Here is a 22101-nt window from a genome sequence, read left to right as displayed (position 1 = left end):
AGAACGTGAACATGGAGCTGTACGCAGACATTCTAGACAATAATGTGCTGCTGATACAGCGGCAATACGTTGGAAATGGTCAGCCATACGTCCAACAAGACAACGTGGCTTGTCACACATCCAACGCTGCTTTAGGCTGCTTCATACTTACCAGAACTGGTGTGGATTTATGAAGTGGAAATTCTGCAGCAAAAATCATCTCAAAATCTCCACTGTTGTTGTAGACTTTGCAGCAGATCCACGGCAAGAGCAGTATCAGATGCTATGGAGTTTGGCGTGGATCTACATCAAACTATGCTGCAGATTTTGGCGTGAACCACACCAAAATACGTAACGTATTATTGTAAGATGAATATCCAGTAAAGGTCAAAGGAAATCTCTCCACTCGGAGCTCTAGACACTTCCAGGTTTTTATGTATTTGGAAATACTTCCTGAGTGTAATCCCGCAGGCAATCTGGTGATCTTTTGGTCTCAAGTTAATTAAGAAAGTGGTATTCCTGTGGATGGGGATTTCTGACACCCTGAGATGTTTAGTTGGGCCTTATATTATCAGTGCTTCATATTCATATAAGTTTAGTGCAGTGGTGGCAAACCTATGGCACGCGTGCCAGAGGCGGCACGCAGAGCCCTCCCTGCTGGCACGCGTCACCATGAGCCGCTCACCACATTAGTGAATGCTGGCAGGGGCCGCGGCTCCCCTGCCAGCATTCACTCAGCAGCGCTGCTATCTGCGCTGATCCTCCTCCCCAGATGTCTCCTACTTGGTTCCGCGAGAGCAGGGGGAGGAGGCGTCCGGCAGGCATATAAACTTTTTCTTCCCCACTTCTGCCCTAATCGGCAATTCTAGCAACCTAATTGGTTGTTTGGGTTGACTGATTCACCAAACAACCAATCAGGTTGTTGGAATTGCTGATTAGGGCAGAAGTGGGGAATAAAAAGTTAATATGCGTCCGGCAGCACTAGTGCTCAGGCAGAAGAGGAGCAGCGCTTCCACGAGGAGGAGGGGTAAGTACATGGGTCTCGGGAGGGGGGGGGCAAGTAGCCCAAAAGTTTTAGAGAATTTTGTTGTCCTGGTTTAAGTGTGATTGGATGTACAATTTGGGTATTGTTTTTTTTTTTATTTAAGAAATTATATTGTACAAATGTAGAGGTATCTGCAAAGTCTGTCGCTAAGATTTGGAAGCTAGGCTCTGCAGAGTAGGAGGTAACAAGTGAGGAGTGTTTAGGATCCTTTGGACAGACCATTAGGGGGTTTAGTAATTGGGGTATTAGCTTGTCTAACTTATGTTCTTGTTATGACTTGTTCTAGAATTGTTCTCAGTCAGGGCTGATGGGGGGGGGGGGATAGCTGGGAAGAGTATTTGGAGGACCTATCGGTGAATTGTGCCGTATGTGGAAATGGCATTAGTGTTCTTTGCTTCATATACATTCGTACCTGTTGTGGAATCACAAAATGTTAAGAATTGTGTGGTTAGATCTTGGCAGTTGAGTGAGCTTTACTAGAAGGAAGCTAATGGTATAATTGTATCTTGTCACCACCGGAAGTTAGGGGTTTGACATCCCTTACGTGGAGGAATGCCCCTAGCTCTGGATTGGCTGTATTATTGGCCGACCGGGAAGATACTTTGGTTGGGCGCGCGCTCCCCAAGTGCAGCGGTCCTGTGCTGAAGAGAGTGAAGACATCGGGCCGCTCACCTTCGCTGACCACATGGCACCAGGAACTGCAAGTGGCATCTGTCTCACAGCCGATGGGCGAAGTGCTGCGCTGCTTCTCCTCGAATTGTAATCAGTTGTCGTTCGCTCCTCGTTTGCCAAAGTGCCATGTGCTGCAACCGTCCGTCTTGCCGCCGATCTCCTCGCTTGCCAAAGTGCAATGCTCCTCCGCTGAGCATGCTCTGCGGTCAGCTGCCCTGCCACTATGTACAAGTGCCAGGTAGCGGTTGCCCAGAGGAGATGGAAGGGGGGGCGCCCGCTCCAGCGACAGTAATAGCAGCAGCGTCTTTATTCATTTTTGGCTGGGCTGGAGGATTAGGGTTAGTTTTCCTGTTAGGCTTAGATTATTACTTCTAAATGCTTCCATGTTACAGCCGAGGAAGCATTTAGAACTCATGATGTAAGCCTAATAAAAGAACGAGCCCTAACCCTCCAGGCCAGGCAAAAAACCATACAGACACTGCTAGGACCTTCAGGAATTCAGCCAATCGGGAGCTAGGGGTGTTTCCCCATGCAAGCCCTGTCAAACCCTTAGCTTTCGGTGGTGACAAGGTACAAAAGTACCAAAGCCAACTCTGTTTCCCCACTGGTGATTTTTGTTTTCTGTAGCTATGGTGATGGTTTTTGTCCTTTCCCTTGTTTAAAAAAAAAGTGTTGTGTAAGCTATGTGCTTCTACGTATTTGCATTGTCTTCTGTGGAGTTAGTGAAACGCGCTTGTTGAAAAGTTTGGAAGTGGGTAGAGTCTTTTTTTTTTTTTTTTTCAAGGTTGACATTACTCATTGTGTCCTCACCTCACCATTTGGATGTGGCCCATAGCTGAGGTATGTCCTCTATGTGAGCTGTTATCCTCTATATAAAGTTAGCCCATTGGATTTGTAGAACCTTGGTGAAAATAAATGTATTTTCTGCGGTGATGAAGGTTAGCGAATAAGGTTAGGCGGTAGTCTGTGCAGGAATACGTATTATAAATGTGTGAGTATTATGTGTCCTATCATTCCTCCATGTAGGAGAATTATCAGAGGGTCACATAGTTGTTGTAGGGCATTCAGAGATGAGGAGGTGGGATTGGATTTGTCCAGACTTGGCCGGAGGGGAATATTCATGTCTGCCTTCAAGACCAAGAGTTGAAGTGTTCTGGTGAGAAGACACCTGAGTAGCGTGGCGTGGAAGTCCTTGCTTGGAGCTGTGGAGGCATTTATGTTCAGGACAGTTTAGGGTTTACTGGCTAGTGAGATGCCTACATACAAAAGGTGACCGTTGGGGTCTGTGTATATTGGTCTGTTGTGACATATGGCAGGCCTGTGCGGAAAAGAAGTTCTGCTACTCTAGGTTTAGAAGTGAAGGATACTTCTATGCCAGTGATTTCCAACTGGGGTGCCGTAACACCAGGGACAGATTGCCTGTCGAGTCCACCGGGAAGAAATTTGGTGGGTCGATCACGTCTCTGGGGCTCAGGATCTTCTAGAAGCACGTGGAATGCTTTCATTTGGAAGTTCCACTAACTTTCTATTACTTAGTGCGGTAAGTCCGCTCCTTCCTCGCTTTGGGTCTGTTCTGGGTTTTGTTCTTTATAAACATCTGGCGGCATAAGGATATGACTGCCAATGCTGCTGGTATTATTTTAACCCTTAGGCCTCCTTCCCACGAACGGATTTCCGCCGCGTAATTCGCGGCGAAAATCCGCTGCGTTGCCCGCAGCTATTAGGTTCTATTGAACCTAATAGCACAATGCTCACGATGCGTAATTCCAGCGCGGAATTACGCACCGCGATTTCTCCCGTCCTCACCCGCAGCATGCTCTATTTTCTGCGGGTGAGGACGGGCTGTACGCACTGACGGCTTCCATTGCAGTCAATGGAAGCCGTCCGTTCACGCTATCTCCCGCTGTAACCAGCGGGAGATAGCGTGAAAAAACGCTTTCCCGCCCACCGCCGCGCGTCATCTGACGCCAAATGACGCGGCCGGCCGCGTCACGTGACGCGGCCGGCCGCGTCACGTGACACGCTCGGTGACGCGGCGGTGGTGGGCGGTGACGCGGCGGTGGTGGGCGGGGAAGCGATTTCACGCTATCTCCCGCAGGTAAGTATAGGGGCTCTGGGGGGCGCCGTGACGGGCTTCACTGCGTAATATTACGCGGCGGACCCCGTCACGCTCGTGGGAAGGAGGCCTTAAGCTTGCTCGCACGGCCGTAAGCATAAAACGTGATGTGTAGTCCACCTGTTTTTTTTTTTTTCTTTCTTTCAATTTATATTTCCTGCACCATCGCATTGCAGCGACGCGTATACACGCTGCTCATACGCAATGTAATGGCGCGTGTATATACATGTCCATAGAGAACAATGGGCTCTATATACGTGGCAAAATAGAACTTGCTGCGTTATCTTCTGCGCTTGCGTATTATGCAATTCCTACACGCTAATGTGCGCGGAGCAGTGTAAGGCAATGTACTGGCCTGTGAGTTACCGCATATACGGGCGTACAGTGCCCGCATAATACACGGTAATCATACGCCCGTGTGAGCCCGGCCTTAGGAGAGAATATTTATAATATGTATATAATTTATATTCTCATAATATTTTGTTCCATTTACAATTTGTGGAACTGACTGATGGAACAAAGTACAGCCAGTATGGTACTCTAATCTGCTCTTTAATGCCAAACAAAGCTTTTGACTGTTCCTCCATGTTGCTGATTATTAACCCAATTGGATTTGTACTTAAAATAAAATATATTTTTCGCTCCTGACTGCGGTTAGGGGAAATCTGAAATATTTAATGCAGGCTTGGTACCTCAGTATCTGTCAGCTCAGCTAACATGTATGTTGTAGTAAATTCTTGTGTTCTGACTTCCTCCTAACTTGCCGTCCACTGCCTGTTCTCACATTATCTCTGTTACCAGTGGCTGAGAACAGGAAGTGCAGGAGAGAGCAGAGGGGAGGAGGATGCAGAAACACACTGATATGCCCTTTAAAGCTAATGGGGAGTTATTTACTGATATTCACAGGCTCCTCCCACCAGTTTTGAGAGAGCTGCGAATTAAATGCACACCATGCAGAGGGAAAAAATGCAGGATATGTCCTATAATGGCCAGAAATAGTGTCATACCTTCATGTGCATACATAATAATATTTATATAGCGCCAACATATTTATAACAGCTGGGGGGGTCACTTCCTGCTAGGGGCCGCTGTGTGGGGGTGTGCTGGGTCGCTCTGGTGGGGGTCGCTATTACCGCTGTGGCTGCTCGAGGAAGGGGGGGCACTATTACCGCTGGGGCCGCTCGGGGGGGGGGGGGAGGGGGATGGTCACTATTACCGCTGGGGCCACCCTGGGGGGGGGGTGTCACTAGTACTGCTAAGGTATGTTTACACGTGGCGGAAATGCTGCAGAATGTTCCCAATAGAATACATTTCGCAGCAATTCCGGATTTCTGCAGGTCGGTACGATTACAACGATACCAAAATTCTTATATTTTACTTGAGTTTTTTTACTTTTCCGCAATAAACTCCTTTCTTTTTTTTTAGTCCCCTAAATCTTTGCATTCAAAGTCCTATAACTTTTTTTTTTTTTTCCATGGACGGAGCCCTGTGAGGGCTTGTTTTTTGCGAGACGAGCTGTAGTTTTTATGGGTACCGTTTTTGGGTACATACGGCTTTTTTGGTCCCTTTTATTGCGTCTTTTGGGAGGCGAAATGAAAAAATAAGCATTTTGCCTTAGTTTTTAGGGGTTTTTTTTACGCTTTTTGTTATGCAGGATAAGAAGCGTGTTCAATTTATTGTACACTTTGTTACAGATACAACGATACTAAATATGTGGGATTTTTACTTAAAAAAAAAAAAATTATTTTAAATTTGGGGGGGGGGGGGGGGGGGGAGAGAGAGACCGAGAGAGAGAGAGACTGAGACGATGTTGATCCAGAGGAAGGCAAAAACCCCAATGAGGTTGAAGCCAATTTTATTTGTGTTGTGGAGGCGTTTCTCCAGCCAATGATTGGCAGCTCTGTCTCTCTATGCACATTAATGGGCAGGCAGACTATCAGTCATTGGCTGGAGGGCGGGGTGGGTGTGGCTAGCCTGCAGCTCATGAATATCCAGGACTACTGTAAGTAGTTCTCTATGTATGGGCTGCCTCTAGTAAAATGCAATTTCTTCCAAACTCCTGCACAGATCCACACAGCAGACATCACTGTAATTGGTGTGACTGACACTACCTGATGGTGCTCCCAGCGAGGGGTGCAAAAAGATAGTGACAGTCTCTTTAAGGATCTGAGCGACTTTGACAAGGCCCCAATTGTAACGGGTAGACGATGTGGACTGTAAGTAGTGCGGCTTCTGAACTTGGTTGGGATGCAAGACTGACAGCTGCAGGAGGGACATGCAGGAGCTCTCCGCTATAGCAGCACATGAGAAACGGCAGACATTCACCCGCTGCAGACCGCTATGGAGGAACGCTGCTACGCTGGCTGCTGTCGCCAATGAGACTGTCGGGGGGGGGGGGGGGGGGGGGGAAGGCGTTCGGGAGGGATGACTATAGACAGAGGCGAAGGCACATTGTCACTGCTGTACAAGGACCGCCTCGGTTGTCTCCAGTATCCAGAACAATAGGATATTTCTAAATACAAAGCACCAAATTAGTTCCTATATGCGCTTCACACTTATAATGTGAGGCTGATGGTGGGTGAGATACATATATTTATATTAACTCTGAGGCGCATGGGGCTAATCTGAGATACCTGGGTTTACTATTAGTGATATTAGCAAATTATGGTACCAATATCATGCAACTCACATTACCGCTGTGGTCATACATCGCTGTCATGTCCTGTTTTTGTGTAGTTGCAGCAAAAAGAGGCAATTAAACAGGGAATGTGTGACGCACCCTACAAGTGACCCCATCTACCTTACCCTGAGGGTCCGTTCACACGGGCGTACACTTATTTGGGTCTGAGAATATGCAGCGAAATACATTGTTGCCTTGGGGTTTTCTGCCTCTCGGAAGTCTTTTTTTGCTCATGTAATATACAAGGTGTTTACACGCATACAACGGAACACACTAAATTGCATTCATTTCATGTGTAAATATGCAGCGACTACGCAGGTGTCCTACATACTGTGCATATTGACGCACATCCATTGATTTTTAGCGGGCTACTACCGTGCGTAACATGCGAGATAGGACATGCCGCGTATTCTTTTTTTTCACATGATTGCACATCGCATAAAAAATGCACTCAAGTGAATTCAGTGGGTTTTATTCACTGTATATTGCGTCACAAATACCCTCGTGTGAATGAGCCATAAGGGTTTATTCCAGATTGCAGTAAAGTCCTGCTTTTTTATGTAAATGCAATGAAATCTCATCAAAATAAAGTAACTTTGCTACATTTCACGCAAAAAAGCTACATTTTGATAGTTTTGCTGTATACAAAAAAAAAATGTAAAAATCAACATGGCGTCAGCATATTTGGGAAAAACGTTAAATTGGGTCACGTGATCCGACCTGAAAGGACAATATGAAACACAGATACATGAAGAATTTGTTGGTGGCGCAGAGCGAATTAAAGATGTCAAAGCTTTAATTTAAAGACTCTGATGGAAGAGGTCTCATCCATGTGCTGAGTGATCGCTGGAGGTCTTTGCTAGAAAATAACAAAATCCATTCCTTAATGGACATTGCATGTCATTACTTCTGTTTGCCCATTTCCATGCACTTTGTAATATACATTGTGCATGGAAAATGAAGCAAACAGAAGTTTTGGACTTACCTGAAGGGATGTCCCCCCCTGTGTTGCTCCTCCGTCGTCCCTGGTTACAGCAAAAATCTTCTCTTCTTGTGGAGCTGCAGCAGCTCTTGTCGGCGCGGGAACGAGCCCCTTCTCATCCGCGCATGCTCAGTTCTTCTCTCTGCAGCCAGGACCGATATACGATCTCCTTGTGTGCAGGGGGGGGGGGGGAGGATGGAAGAGCGAGGAGCAGGAACTGAGCTCCCGCCCCCTCTCTGCCTCCTCTCCACCCCTCTGCACTATTTTCAATGAGGAGAGGTAAGACAGGGGCGGGGCTAAGGCATGCGCTTTAGCCCCGTCCCGCCTCTTCTCATTCAGCCGCTGGGAAGCTCAGTTCTGCCTGCAGGGGAAGCGTGGCTGCTGGCTCTTCATCTCATCTCCAAGGTATCTAAGGAGGAGTGGAGGGGCGGGCTCTCGCGGGGGGATGGATGCGTGCAAGTGGTGTGCGGGGACCCAGTCGGGTGTGCGGTCACATAAACTTGTCGCGGTCGGGTGTGCGGTCACATAAACTTGTCGCGGTCGGGTGTGCGGTCACATAAACTTGTCGCGGTGGGGTGTGCGGTCACATAAACTTGTCGCGGTGGGGTGTGCGGTCACATAAACTTGTCGCGGTGGGGTGTGCGGTCACATAAACTTGTCGCGGTGGGGTGTGCGGTCACATAAACTTGTCGCGGTGGGGTGTGCGGTCACATAAACTTGTCGCGGTGGGGTGTGCGGTCACATAAACTTGTCGCGGTGGGGTGTGCGGTCACATAAACTTGTCGCGGTGGGGTGTGCGGTCACATAAACTTGTCGCGGTGGGGTGTGCGGTCACATAAACTTGTCGCGGTGGGGTGTGCGGTCACATAGACTTGTCGCGGTGGAGTGTGCGGTCACATAGACTTGTGGCGGTGGGGGGGTGGTCTGTCACAGTGGGGTTGGAGGGGGGCTGTGACAGTAATTTGCCGCGCAGGGGGGGTTAGCGTGGGGCTGTCGCGGTAATTTTTCACACGGTATAATCTTGCCTGTGCAGGGAGGGGAGGAGGTGAGCTGTGTCTGTTGTGAATGGTGGATCCTGTGTTATCTTTATATAGGTATCACTGTACTTGTAGGGGGGAGGGACAGGGGGTGCTGTCAGTGTACTTGTGTGTGGACACTGTAAAGGGGGACTCTGTGGGGGAGGTCACGGGGGGGTACTGTATAGGGACGCTGTGGATGGGAGGACTGTGGGGGGCATGTGGAGGGGGGCTGCTTTGGAGTGCACTGGGGGGGTGGCATGAGTAGAGGGGGTACTGTGGAGGGCACTGTGGGGGGGGGGGCACTGTTGAAGGGGGACTGTGGAGAATGCTGTGGTTGGGGGGGAATGAGGGGGGCTACTTTGGAGGGCACTGTAGGGGTGACACTGGGGGGCACGGTGGGGGGCATGTGTAGGGGGTACTGTGGAGGGCACTGTTTGTGGCTCTGTAGGGGGGGACTGTCATTGTGAGGGGGTCGCTGTGGGAGGGGCACTATGGGGGCGTGTGTGTGTGTGTGTGTGTGTGTGTGTGTGTCTGTGTGTGTGTGGAAATGTTTTGTTTTACTTTACTTTAGCAGGGTGGGAGGGCAGTAGGTAGCCTTGTAGTGGGGGGCTGCAGGAGAGTTCTCTCTGGGCTCTCCCCTGCCCCTCTCCATTCCCTATACACAGTGCTGCTGTTTACACTCATGGTAGGATTTTATCCTGAACCATGAGTGTATAACACAGTCTCCCTTGGCCACAACCCCTCTGATTATAGTATGCAGCGGGGGGGGGCGGGGCCTGGGGGACAGACTGTAGAGCAGTTCAATAGAGGTGGGCGTGTCATGGGCGGGGCTAGGACCTGAGCTGAGGGAGGCCATGAAATCCTGCCTTTTCATGCCTCTTACTGCCATCGGGAGCGCGCACACAGAAGAGGGAGAGCGCAGAGCATTGTGGGAAGGCAGCACAGAGGCGCCATCTTTGAAAGCTGCAGTGATGATCAGATTCTAAGGTAAGAAACTGACATTGCAGCTGATCTGCCGGCCGGTTTGAGCCCCTGTATGCTGTCTGTTACTATCCTTACTGAAAGGGAAGCAGCAGCTTCTGTATGGCCGGACAACCCCTTTAAGTGCAGACTCAATTTACAGGAAATCTGTAGATTTGGTCATTCTGCACGGAGACCTAGCAGTGCTGCGGTACAGAGGAGATGTTTTATATTGTCTTTCATATTCTTGAATCAGCTGTTTGTTAGACCTTCGCTGCCTTACACCACTTTCACACATTTTTTTTACCACTTTTACCTGGGGCGTTTTGAGCGTCGCAGTAAAACATTCCCATTGATTCTTAATACTCACCTAGCATGCGGCGGCCAGGTCCCTCTCGCTGGGCTGTAGTCCTCAGCGCTGAGAGAGCATACTCTTCATGGTAACAGGGCTTGAATACCCCGCCTCCAGCAAGAGATTGCTGTGATTGGCTGAGACAGTGTTCCTAAGCCAATCAGTCGGTACTCGATGAACCAATCACAGCCACACTGTCATTCTCTCAGCACTGAGGACTATGCGGAAGACTGCTGGAGTGATGCAGCCAAGCGTGAGGGACCCGTCCTCCAACTTGGCCCTGCTTAAAATTTTAAAAATGATGGCGTCCCGGTATTCCATGATGATTTTGGGGTAGTTGGATGGCTGCTGCAGCTATTTGCAGGCTTCAGAGTCGCTGTCTATGCTTCTGCCATCCATGCTTATATCCTGGGCGCCATAATGCTAGGAGTTTTGGGGATGTGACGGCCTCTGAATGTCTGCAGCGGTCTAGTGCTTCCACCATCTTAATGACAAAACCCTTCTAAGTGGTGTATGATAAACATTGGTAAGCTGCACACCAACCTGGATGTCTCTATAAGGCCGGGTACAATAAAAATGCACGCAAGCATCAGCCTCTTCATGCTGGGAGGGGGTGGAGCTTTTAAATGAACTGAGCAGGTGAAGATACGGTCCGGCCCGCCTTTCGAATGGGGAATACGAGCTGGGGCTACCAATATAATAAATGAAAAACAAAATTCAGAGTGGCTTTTTTAGGGCGCCTGCACACAAGCGGAAATTCCGCGGCGGGATTTCCCACGAAATTTTTCACCCCCGGAAGCTGCCATAGGATTGCGTTAACAAACGCAATCCTATGCAGACGGCCGCGATTTAGCTGCACGAAATCTCGCGTGGCAAACAAATCGCGGCAGCCGGCACATGAAAGAGCCGGGGCAGCGGGAGCCGGTGAGTACCACACACGCTCGGGTTGGGTCACGCTGCGAGAATTCTCACAGCCGGATCCGACCCGGCCGTCTGCAGGCGGCCTTAAGCATCGTTTTGTCTGTGATCATGCTGAGTGATATATTGACGATATGCCAGCTGTCTACTTTTAAATTATTATTTTTTCTTTACTTTTTAAAACTAGGTTTTTATATGTACATGTCAAAAGAGGGAAATGTGTCATGGTTACCCGATGGGGAAAATATCCAGAACCCCGTGGCAGCGAAAGAGTTAAATGTCTGCCTGTACATCTAGTTTTTGGATGTTGGGGAAGTAACAATATTTGTTGTGTCCTCAGTTGCAGGAGCAGCAACAGGAAGAGCTTGGTGGTGGGATCGCCTTCACCTACGCTGTCCCGACCGTTATCGCCACTTTCTGTACCCACAGGTTAGTACTGGGGAGTATATAATGTACCTTTATGGGACTTTGGTCTTATGGAATTGATTTTGTACAGTAGCCACATAATATCTACCACAACTATCTCTGCAACCAGCAATGCTGGTGATTTCTGCAGCATAAGATTCTCTTACATTTATGACTTAATGAAACTTTTCCAGTTATAAAATCTAAGTTCTTAGAGTTATTTTAATTGAGCTCCCGAGCGCCGTACACCATGACTGGGATATCGGGGTCAGTAGGGGTTAGTCTGGATGTGGTGTACATAATACAGTCCAAAGGGCAGCAGCACAAGTGGAAGCCTGTGTGCTGGCGACAGTCTTCTGCTTGTAGACAGCTGGCTTTGGTGAAAAGAGGGTAAGAAGTGTTCATGGCACTGAGGGATTGCAATTCAGTTCTAAGTCCCTTTGTGCATTTTTTTTTCTTTTTAAAGCCACAGTTCTCTTGACCCTCGAAGGTGGATCTAGCATGAAGGAGACGTCCTTCCTTCATATTCCACATTAGCTTTTTGAGGTCACGTTTAGCTTTTTGCTCAAAAAACTGCCACAAAAACCTGCACGTTTTTCCTTCCCAAAAATACCTGTGTAAGGTCCGTTTTTAAATTTACGTTGAAGGAACCTCGGAGGTTCTACCAGAGGTGCAGCTGAAAGTACTGGAAGAAAAAGCGCGTCATACAGCATTTTCATACAAGAGTTGGGTGGAAAGCAGGCGGACTCCATTATAGTCAATGAGATCCATCCGGCGCTGTTTGGCTCCAGAGACGGAACCGTTTGGCAGTGGGAAATCCTCTTTCTCGCTCTCCGAATGGAGCATGAAACAGAATCCCTGCTGCAGATGTGAAACCACCCTGACTATTGTCATGCCAAGAAACATTAGCTGCCCTTTCAATTGTTTAAAGTCTGAGATGTGATTGTAACAAGTGTAGTTCTTAGGGTGGCTTCACACCTGCGTTAAAGCTCAGTTCAGGGGATCCGTCTCTCTGCTCAGTTTTTGGAAGATGTAAAACTGAAACGAACTAATAATTGTTTTTTTTTCCCATTTCAATGGGTTTTAAAAAAAATACTGAAGCCGGGCAGACAGCACTGTACGGAATCCCCGCTGCCGAACGGTTCCGTCTCTGGAACCAAACAGCGCCGAATGGCCTCCATTGACTATAATGGGGTCCGCCTGCTTTCAGCCCATTTTTTGGCCTGTCGGCCTCATATTTGTAACCCATGCTCTACCTAAATAAAATGTGTAAATGTATGCATGTATGTGTATATACGCTGAATGGACACTTTATTAGATACACTCATCTAGTAGCGAGTTGGAGCTCCTTAGGCCTTTGTCTACTAACAAAGGACCCAGGGGGTGCCAAGAATATATTCCCACCATTACTGAACTGACACCTGAGAGAAAGGGGTCATCGATTCAAGCTGCTTGCACCAATTTCAGGCCCTCCGTCAGCACGGGGCAGCAGAAGTCCGGATTCATCTGACCAGGCAACAGTTTTCCGCTGCTCAGTGATCTACGTTTTTGTTTCTTTTCTCTCTGGAGTCTTACCTTGTTGTTTGACACTCCAACTGGCTGTCTGTTATAGCGCATCCGTGCTAAGGTACGACTATTTGCGTATTCAGATACGTTAATAGGGACACCAGTTTGACAATGTGCCGCCTGTTCGTTGGAACGATTCTTGACATGCTTCTCCAACTCTTTCCGACTAGTTATGTCCACAGGATCCCCTTTGCCGGAGGTATTTCCTCAATCACACTTCCCCAGTATATGCAACAACGTTGCATAAGAATACCCCGCAAGGTTGGCAGCTTAAGCCCCTCTCCTGACCAGGCCTTGTTCAAAGCTGCTCAGATTATTCAATTTCTCAATTGTAATATGGATTCACAGTGAAACTGATCCATGTAAGACTTGCTCATGTGAATTAAGGAGTCCTCTGGGATCACGGGTCTAGTTTCCATACAGGGAAGTTCCAATCATAAAAGGACAGGTTTCTCTAATAAAGTGGTCATTCAGTGTGTGGGGTTTGTCTGTGTATAGAATATACAGTATGTAGCATTAGATTCATGACCATTATTTTTTCCGCTCTTACACTGTTCATACACCGATCAGCCATAACTTTAAACCACCTAAGCTTGTGTAGGACTTTCTCTTGCTGTCGATGCAGTGTTGATGTGTTGAGTCATGGACTCCAGAGGACCTCTGAAGGCTTCCTGTGGGGTCTGGCTCCAAGACCTTAGCAGCAGATCCTTCAAGTCTTGGATCTGGCATGTCGATCGAATTGAGATCTGAGGAATTTGTAGGCCAAATCAACACCTTGAACTGTTTGTCATGTTCGGCAAACTGTTCCTGAACACCTTTCACGGTCTGGCAGGGTGCGTTGGTATGAAATAAAAGGGAATTCTAAAATATTGCCATGAAGAGTGTGTTTGGTCTTCAGCAATGTTTAGGTAGTACTTGTCAAACCAAGATCCACATGAATGCCAAGACCCAAGATTATCCAGCAGGGCATTGCCCAGAACAACTTGCTGCTTCTGCTGGCTTGCCCGTCATATTGCCCATCAGACCGGACTCTTCCATTGCTGGTGATGCAGTACTGGTTCTTGTGTGCATATTGTATATGGGGTGGGCAGGGCTAAGCATGAGCGCTCTGACTGGTTTGTGGTGGGCAGGGCTAAGCATGAGCGCTCTGACTGGTTTGGGGTGGGCAGGGCTAAGCATGAGCGCTCTGACTGGTTTGTGGTGGGCAGGGCTAAGCATGAGCGCTCTGACTGGTTTGGGGTGGGCAGGGCTAAGCATGAGCGCTCTGACTGCTTTGTGGTGGGCAGGGCTAAGCATGAGCGCTCTGACTGCTTTGTGGCTATGCAGCCCAATACACATCAAATTGTGATGCCCAGTGTGTTCTGACAGCTTAGTACAATAGCCAGCATTAACCTTCTCAGTGATTTCTGATATAGTAGTTTGATTGGATCTGATGGGCTAGTTTTTGCTCCTTGTGCTAATCGCTGAGCTTTAAACACACATTGCCCTGTTGCCGGTTCACCGTTTTTCTGTCCTTAGATCAAGTATGATGGGTGATAACCATTGCATACTTTGGAAATCCCATAAGACCAGCAGTTTTGCAGATGCTCTGACTTGGTCATAACAATTTGCCCTCGTCGAAGTCGCTCTGATACTGCGGCTATATGCATGTGGGCACAGTCCACGTTGGAAAAATCTGATGCGGACCTGCCCCACAACTTGACTGAGCTGCAGATTTCCCCGGCTGATCTGCACATGCAGCTGCCTCTGAGCCATGTGTGATTTAACCCTGCTTAATAATCCACATTTTCTGACACGGATACCATGTGAAATCCGTATGAAGAAGTAGTAATTCTATTTTTGCTCGCCCCCCCCCCCCCCCCCCCCCCACAACAACTAGCTTATACAGCACTGACTCGAACTGAAAGTCACACGATCCGCAAGACCTGTGGATTTGACAGCTAATTCCGTGTCAGATCCCTAGTGTGAAGTTCTCCTAGGCCTTGTTCAACATGGATTGTTTAACTGCCTGGTTCACATGAGATTTCTCTGACATGGACTGGACAGAACTCCGGACCGTACCTCCGCGTTCTGAAGTGGATTTTCATCTACATTCGCACACATAGCTCCTGTCAACAAGGAAAATCTGTGTGCGGCAGCCTGACATGGTTTCTGCACAAAGAGTTGGTATGTCAATTGCTTTTTTTCTTGAAATAAAGATTTCCAAATCAGTGTGTGGAAAAACCCACGCTCTATGAACTATTGAGCGAATTTTTATAATATTCAATAGAATGCTAAAATATGTGGATTTGATCAAGTATTCAGCGCCAAAATCCGCAGCAAGATTCCGCCGCATAACCAAGGACTTGGAGCTTGCCCGTTTTTCCTGCTTCCAGTGCATTCATTTTAAGAACCAACTGTTGACTTGCTTCCTAATACATCCCAGCTGCTGGTCCGGTGCCAGTAATGAGAGAATCGTTACATCAGCTGTCAGTGGTTGTAGTGTTATGGCTAATCATCGTCTAACTGGAGGCCTGTTCACACCTCGTCAAGGCCTCTGTTCTCGGGTTCTCATCGCACGTTTCCATTTGTATCACCAAAAACTGGGCTAAGCCATAGTTTGTGAAACAGCTATACTACGAACTTGTGCCACAATCGTGGTATAACATAGGCTGTTGCATGTCTTCATTATACTGTTGACAAGCTCTATTGACCTACTGTAAAACTGTTCACTATCTCATCTGAATGTAGTATGAAATTGTTGTATGGTGTGGCGGTGTACTTAAGGCATACCAATAAGTTTAAATCTGAAGCTGGCCATACACATTAGGTTATATCAGCCAAAGCCACACATTTCCATCAGCCAACCATGTAATGTGTATGGGAGCCTCCTATATGGGTTGGGTTATTATACGTATTAGGCCGCTAGTTGTCTGCTATAGTTAATCTGCCCATATGTGTTAGCTGCCTGCAAAATGCTCGTTCAGCCAATAGCTGTCTCCCCCTCCCAATACACATGTACACTTACCTTGGCCGAGCGTGCATGTGGGTAAGAAGTAAACCAAGGCCAGACTTCTCTCCCCTGAGAACCCAGCAGCCCTATCCTTCTGACCGTAGACGTTTGTCGTTGAGGGCCAATCCCACCGGGATAGGTGAGTTCAGTGTACATCACTCTAATGTGTATGGCCAGCTTAGTTCATAGCATTGTACCGCTATATCTGATGGTTTTTAGTCGGCATGTTTGCTCATTCATTTTTACTTTTGATAGCAGGCAGCAGCCCCCTGGATAGTCCAAGAAACTTCTCCAATAGCGCATCTGTTAACTTCCCTTTTGCTCGCAAGTAGGTATCTGTGTGTATTTGTGTTGCATGTGTTCACTGAGAGAACATTTACAAAAATGTCAATATTTATTTATGTATTTTCCCCGTTTATCAGAGGTGAATTTTTGATATGTCGAAGCTGTTTTCAGCTCTCTTCATGCCAGGTTGAGGCTTTACTTTCATGCTGGAAAAGTCTTGCAACTTTATTTCTTTTCGCTGGATAGAATAGTGCAATATGTTACTGTTGCTTTTTGGAAGGTCAAATGATGTACTTGTAACAAGTTGGAAGGGCGCTTTTCCTAAACCTGTTTTCTTAAAGTGACACCTGCAAGCAACAGCAGTTGCAAATTTCGTAGGTGTTAGCATTCTTGTCGACTTTTGTCAGAATGGGGAGCTGGGCTAGAGCATACCTCCTATACAGCTTGTTAACAATCACCATTATTGCTAAAATGAACTCTCATAATCATTTTCCTTGGGCTGCCACAAGTGTTCGGGTCTGACTGATGTGCTCTCCCTCTCTGTCCATTGACCGGCTCCACAGGTCTGATTAACTGCAGCCTCTAACCAGGAGGTCACTACAGCTGTCAGAGCTATGGGGCAGCTCTTTGGACCGAGACTGAGAGCACATCAGTCAGCAAGCCAGTTGCCATAGTGCTTGCGCATAGAATCGTAACTAATGGTGACCAGCAGGGGGCATTGATGACCACCAATAGTGATGAGCGATTAGTGGAATAATTGATTTGTGTCAGTATCGGGCTAATTTCACGAAAAGTAATGGCTAAGTCATGTGATACAGACTCTGGTAACATAACTTCCCTGGTGACTCTGAACCCCTAAGAAAGGCTGCCCAAAAAAAAACCATTTCCATTTTTGATAAACCCCACAGATGGACCCCCATGGATGCAGCGGAAGAAATCATATTTTTGGGCACTGTATTAAGCATAGGGCTTGTAAAGAAGCAAAGCATTATGGCTACTGGGGCTCCGATATTTTATATTACACCCCAATGTTCCACATGGATATGTCGAGGACAGGATTTGAAGCAATTCTAAGATTCCTTCACTAGGACAATGCACAATGCCCATTCAGCCATGACCCCAATTGTGATCGCTTATGTAAAAACAGGGCCGTAATAGAACATTTCAGTGCCAGATTTTCCCAGGTGTACTCGCAAAACTAAAAAATCTGGGGCTAAACTTGCTTATTACTGAAAATGTTTTCATTTTCAAAGCAAAATGTTTAATTCCACAAAACACCTGCAGGGTCAAAACGCTCCAATACACCCCTTAATGAATTCCCTGAGGGGTCTAGTTAGAGTAATTTGTTAGGGGCTTATATTTTGGCACCATATGGCTTCTACAAACCTGAAATGGTGACTAAAAAGGGTCCAAATGAAAGGGAGACCCCCTAATCCACAAGGTTGTTCATTTCAGAGTCCTGTGTTTGAGTCTTGTTGCTCTCTAGGGCCCCGTGTGGGATATTATAAATAACCGCAGAATCGGGGCAAAATTGAAAATCTACAAAGTCAAAAGTTAACAAACTTTCTAAATGCTGTTCTTTTTTTTTAGTACTTTCAGGGGTGCAGATTTTAAAATAGTGATTCATGGGGGGTTTCTGGTATTCATCTAAAAAATTGACTTTTTCTAGAAAAAGTGAAAAATTACTCCTAAACTTATGTACTTTTTGAGTCCTAAAGAATTTAAGGGCCCTTAAAATTATTCCATGCTAAAGTAGGCCTATGGCGCATGTTAATTATTAACTACTTTGTGGTGTATCTGTCTTACAAGCAGAAAAAAAAATAAAGTTTGAAAATTCTGGATTTTTCCAAACTTTCTGTAATATTTCACATTCTAAGAGTTGCATCGATCAATATAAGCATTCAAAAGTTATTCCTGCTCTTTTAGCAACCGGTCTGACCTGGACAACAATAAGGCTTGTAACCTGCAATGTTTTGTGCATGCGACATTACTGACACAAAAACCTTGCGGGTCCGGCTATAGGCTACAAAACCTTGCGAGTCGCGTGCATATGTTTCCCTATGGAGCCTTCTATCTGTTGCATCTCATGAAAACTCGATTTTTCGTGCAGTGCAATGCAACTTTCACAGTAGAAAATTCTACTGTCAGCCCTAAACTAAGCCCTAGCTGCAGTATACATCACCTAAGAAGCGCTGTCAGCTCACCCGCATCTAGTCCCCGCCACTGTTTCTTTTTCATCTCTTCTTGCCAGGGATTGAAAAATCCCAGCCTCCTGGAAACGCTGCCTTTGATTGGCTGACGCTTAGCCAATCACAGCCAGCGCTCAATAAACCAATTACAGCCATTCGTTGAGCGCTGGCTCTGATTGGCCGAGTGTCAGCCAATCACAGCCAGCGCTTCTAGGAGGCGGGGATTTTTCAATCTCCGGGCAGAAGAGATAAAGAAGAGTAGTGGCGGGAACTTGAGAAGAGCTTGTAGGTGATGCATACTTTTTTTTTTCTCTTCTTATAGATAAGGCGTATTTTCAGGGTAGGGCTTATATTTTAGGCTGCCCTCTCCGGAAAATCCTCACATGTGGTGCTACAAAGCCGCACCACTTTGTAGCTCCACTTGCGAAATTTGTAGCACTACAAAATCGCAGTATAACCGCGAGACACCTCAGTGATATCGCACGGACCATGAGATATCGCTGTGATTTCTCCCCCCCCCCCCCCCCTTTCTCCCTGGGGTGGTGCTGTGTCGCCCTGTGTGAAGAAGGCCTTAAGGACACACACATAGCGATACCTAATGTTCTAATGTTTTTAGTTTTTTTTCTCCCGTATAATAAAGATGTGTAGGGAAAATATTTTGTTTTTGTTTTCTTTAAATTAAAGTGTGGTTTTTTTTTTTTTGTTTGTTTTTTTCCTTCACTTTTTTGGTCCCTCAAGGGGAATGGAGGTGCGCTCTTTCAATCGCTAGTGTATCACACTGCACAGCTTATGTAGTGCAATGTAGTATACTTTTGACAGCTCTGATTTGCATGACAGACCCAGAGGTTGCTGGGTTCTTATGCATCACCTGACCAGCGGTGCTGCGTTCAGTATAGGCCGCCGGATACCGGGTGAAGGTTACACTGACAGCCGATGACTTCGGAGGTGAGCGCTGTACCTTCTGAAATCAGCTGCAGGTACGCAGCTGATTTCCAGTCCAATTTTGACTCCATTTTGGATGCGGAAATACTTCGGAATTGTCCAAGAAACTTCCACTGCGGACGTCCCGCAGCGTTTCCACCATGTGTAAACGCACACTAAGGGCACTTTCACACGACAGTTTTTATGTTCATATGAGTCAAAACCAGGAGGGGGTCCAAAATACAGAAGAAAAGCAAATTTTTCCATTATACTTCCTTTTCACTCCTGGTTTTGTCTCTCAAAAAACTGAAAGCCCTCTAAAGCAGGTACTATGGTTCTCAGTTATAAACCATGTCATTCCTTTCCAGAGCAGAGTTGCAGAATATGTGCAAAAGACAGTTCTGCTCTTTCCACACCACTATGTCCAAAAACATCTTCATTGATTTGCATTTTGTATGTTTTTGTCTCCCAACCCAGTCTGCAGTGTTTTATGTTACTGATGTTCCAATCTGTTCTGATTTTCTTTCTTCTTGTTGCCTAAATCCTTTGATGCTTGCAGTCATGGACCGCGCGCTGACAGGTAATCACTGATGAATGTTTGCATGCCTGGAAACCTACTAACATGGAAAGAGCACTTTTATTGCTAACCATTCTAGGAAAATACTAACCATCTTCCATATTTATTTTTTTTTAGAGCAGATGGTCGGAGATGGTCTCTGGCGTCTCTTCCCTCTTCTGGATATGGTACAAACACGCCAAGCTCAACTCTTTCGGTAAAATATTCACCTCAGGCATCATTTAGCAACAGTATTTATTGTTGACACACCTTTTACTCCGCACATACACATTAGGGCGGGCTCACAGAAGTGTATGTGTAAAATGCTGTGTGTATAATGCAGTGTTTTACCGCCGTGAACTGGCATATCGCTGCGTAGGGCAGTGAATTTTGCCCTGCTCATGACAACGTATCTGAGGCACGCCGTCATGTGCAGCCTGACTCTTTTTTTTTTTAAATTTCCCGCTGTGTACCTTAGCAATTAATTACGTATGTACAGAGAACAATAGGGCTATATTCCGTGTAATAGGTGGTAAAGTAGAACATGCTGTGTATTATACACGATAAATGAAAATCAGTGTACTTTCATTGACTCCGTTCACCGTGTATTATGCATGCATACCATGTTTCCCCGAAAATAAGACAGGCTCTGTAATACGTGATTTAATAAATTCCGCTTATGTGAGCCGGCCCTTAGAGACAAACCTTCAAGAACAGTTGATCATATTTTTAAACTTTTACATAACAGACAGCCACCAAAAACATGAGCATTTAAAAAAAATTCAATTGAAAGGCTGCTGTTGGGCAAATTCTCTAATTGATTACAACTTTGCATAGGGAAGACGAAACCTGCAAATCTCACAAGGGTGATAAGTTCTTGAGAACAATTAATGATAACTACTAGAGATGAGCGAACGTACTCGGATAGGCACTACTCGTCCGAGTAATGTGCCTTATCCGAGTACCGCTGTACTCGTGCTCAAAGATTCGGGGCGCTCCGCTGCTGACAGGTGAGTCGGAGCGGGGAGCGGGGCAGAGCGGCCGGGAGAGAAGGAGAGAAAGATCTCCCCTCCGTTCCTCCCCGCTCTCCCCTGCAGCTCCCCGCTCCGCAGCGCGTCCCGAATCTTTGAGCACGAGCACAGCGGTACTCGGATAAGGCACATTACTCGGACGAGTAGTGCCTATCCGAGTACGTTCGCTCATCTCTAATAACTACCTTTCTTTCCCAACTGGTGCAGGAGCCAACTATAGGGAGGGCCACTCTGGACTTGGTACTAACTAACAAACCGGACCGAATAATGGGGGTGCAGGTTGAGGGACATTTGGGAAATAGTGACCACATTATAATTAATTTCCAGCTTCCTCCTATGGATGCCCCAACTACAGTGGGAAAGTGTCAAAAAAAAAAGTGTGAATGTCCCCCAGAGGTATTATATGATGCCATGGGGGACATAGATAGTAAAAAGAATAATTACATACATAGTAAAACAAAACTACAGAATAAAACAATATATACATAAAAAAGAAAATAACCCAAAGCCGTCGCTAGATGCACCCTGTAATCCAAAACCATGCATATTATATATCAAAATGTCCGAAACAAAATGAGGAATGTGCGAATTAAAAATATAAAGGGTAAATTATTTTTTAGGCTTTTTACCCTCAATAAAACTAAAAAACTGAAAAAAAATCAGTGAAAATAAGTAAATTTAAAAAAATTTAAAAAAAAAAAATATATATATATATATATATATATATATATATATATATATATATATATATATATATATATATATATATATATATATATAATGTCACTGGGGAAAAAAAACTCAGCAAAAATAATTTTGGTAGCTGAAGGAAAAAAAATAGGGCAGTTAAAGGAGATGTCCCGAGGCAGCAAGTGGGTCTATACACTTCTGCATGGCCATAATAATGCACTTTGTAATGTACATTGTGCATTAATTATGAGCCATACAGAAGTTATAAAAAGTTTTATACTTACCTGCTCCGTTGCTGGCGTCCTCGTCTCCATGGAGCCGACTAATTTTTGGCCTCCGATGGCCAAATTAGCCGCGCTTGCGCAGTCCGGGTCTTCAGCTTTCTTCTATGGAGCCGCTCGTGCCAGAGAGCGGCTCCGTGTAGCTCCGCCCCGTCACGTGCCGATTCCAGCCAATCAGGAGGCTGGAATCGGCAGTGGACCGCACAGAAGAGCTGCGGTCCACGAAGGTAGAAGATCCCGGCGGCCATCTTCAGCGGTAAGTATTGAAGACGCCGGACCGCCGGGATTCAGGTAAGCGCTGTGCGGGTGGTTTTTTTAACCCCTGCATCGGGGTTGTCTCGCGCCGAACGGGGGGGGGGTTTAAAAAAAAAAAAACCCGTTTCGGCGCGGGACATCTCCTTTAAACCACCACATGGGTAAAATCCCTAAAGAGTGTCTGGTCCTTAAGGTACATAACAGCTT

At 46.4% G+C, this 22101-nt stretch overlaps 1 protein-coding gene across 4 annotated transcripts in view; it reads left to right on the top strand.

Annotated features, from left to right (window-relative positions):
* Positions 1-22101, top strand: part of MAST3 (microtubule associated serine/threonine kinase 3) — a 79225-nt gene that overhangs the window by 7684 nt on the left and 49440 nt on the right. Inside the window, exons 2-5 of one of the 4 annotated variants that reach the window (XM_066574537.1) lie at positions 11064-11152; positions 15945-16014; positions 19641-19661; positions 19776-19854. In XM_066574537.1, coding sequence (XP_066430634.1) covers positions 11064-11152; positions 15945-16014; positions 19641-19661; positions 19776-19854 — 259 coding nt within the window. Of the gene's footprint in view, positions 1-11063; positions 11153-15941; positions 16015-19640; positions 19662-19775; positions 19855-22101 lie in introns of all 4 variants that reach the window. The other 3 variants (XM_066574536.1, XM_066574539.1, XM_066574538.1) reach the window with 3 other exon arrangements.

This window comes from Eleutherodactylus coqui, chromosome 7 (genome assembly GCF_035609145.1).
Source record: "Eleutherodactylus coqui strain aEleCoq1 chromosome 7, aEleCoq1.hap1, whole genome shotgun sequence".
NCBI lineage: Eukaryota > Metazoa > Chordata > Amphibia > Anura > Eleutherodactylidae > Eleutherodactylus > Eleutherodactylus coqui.
Note: the sequence above shows the minus strand (reverse complement) of the source record. Positions and strands in the feature narration are given on the sequence as shown.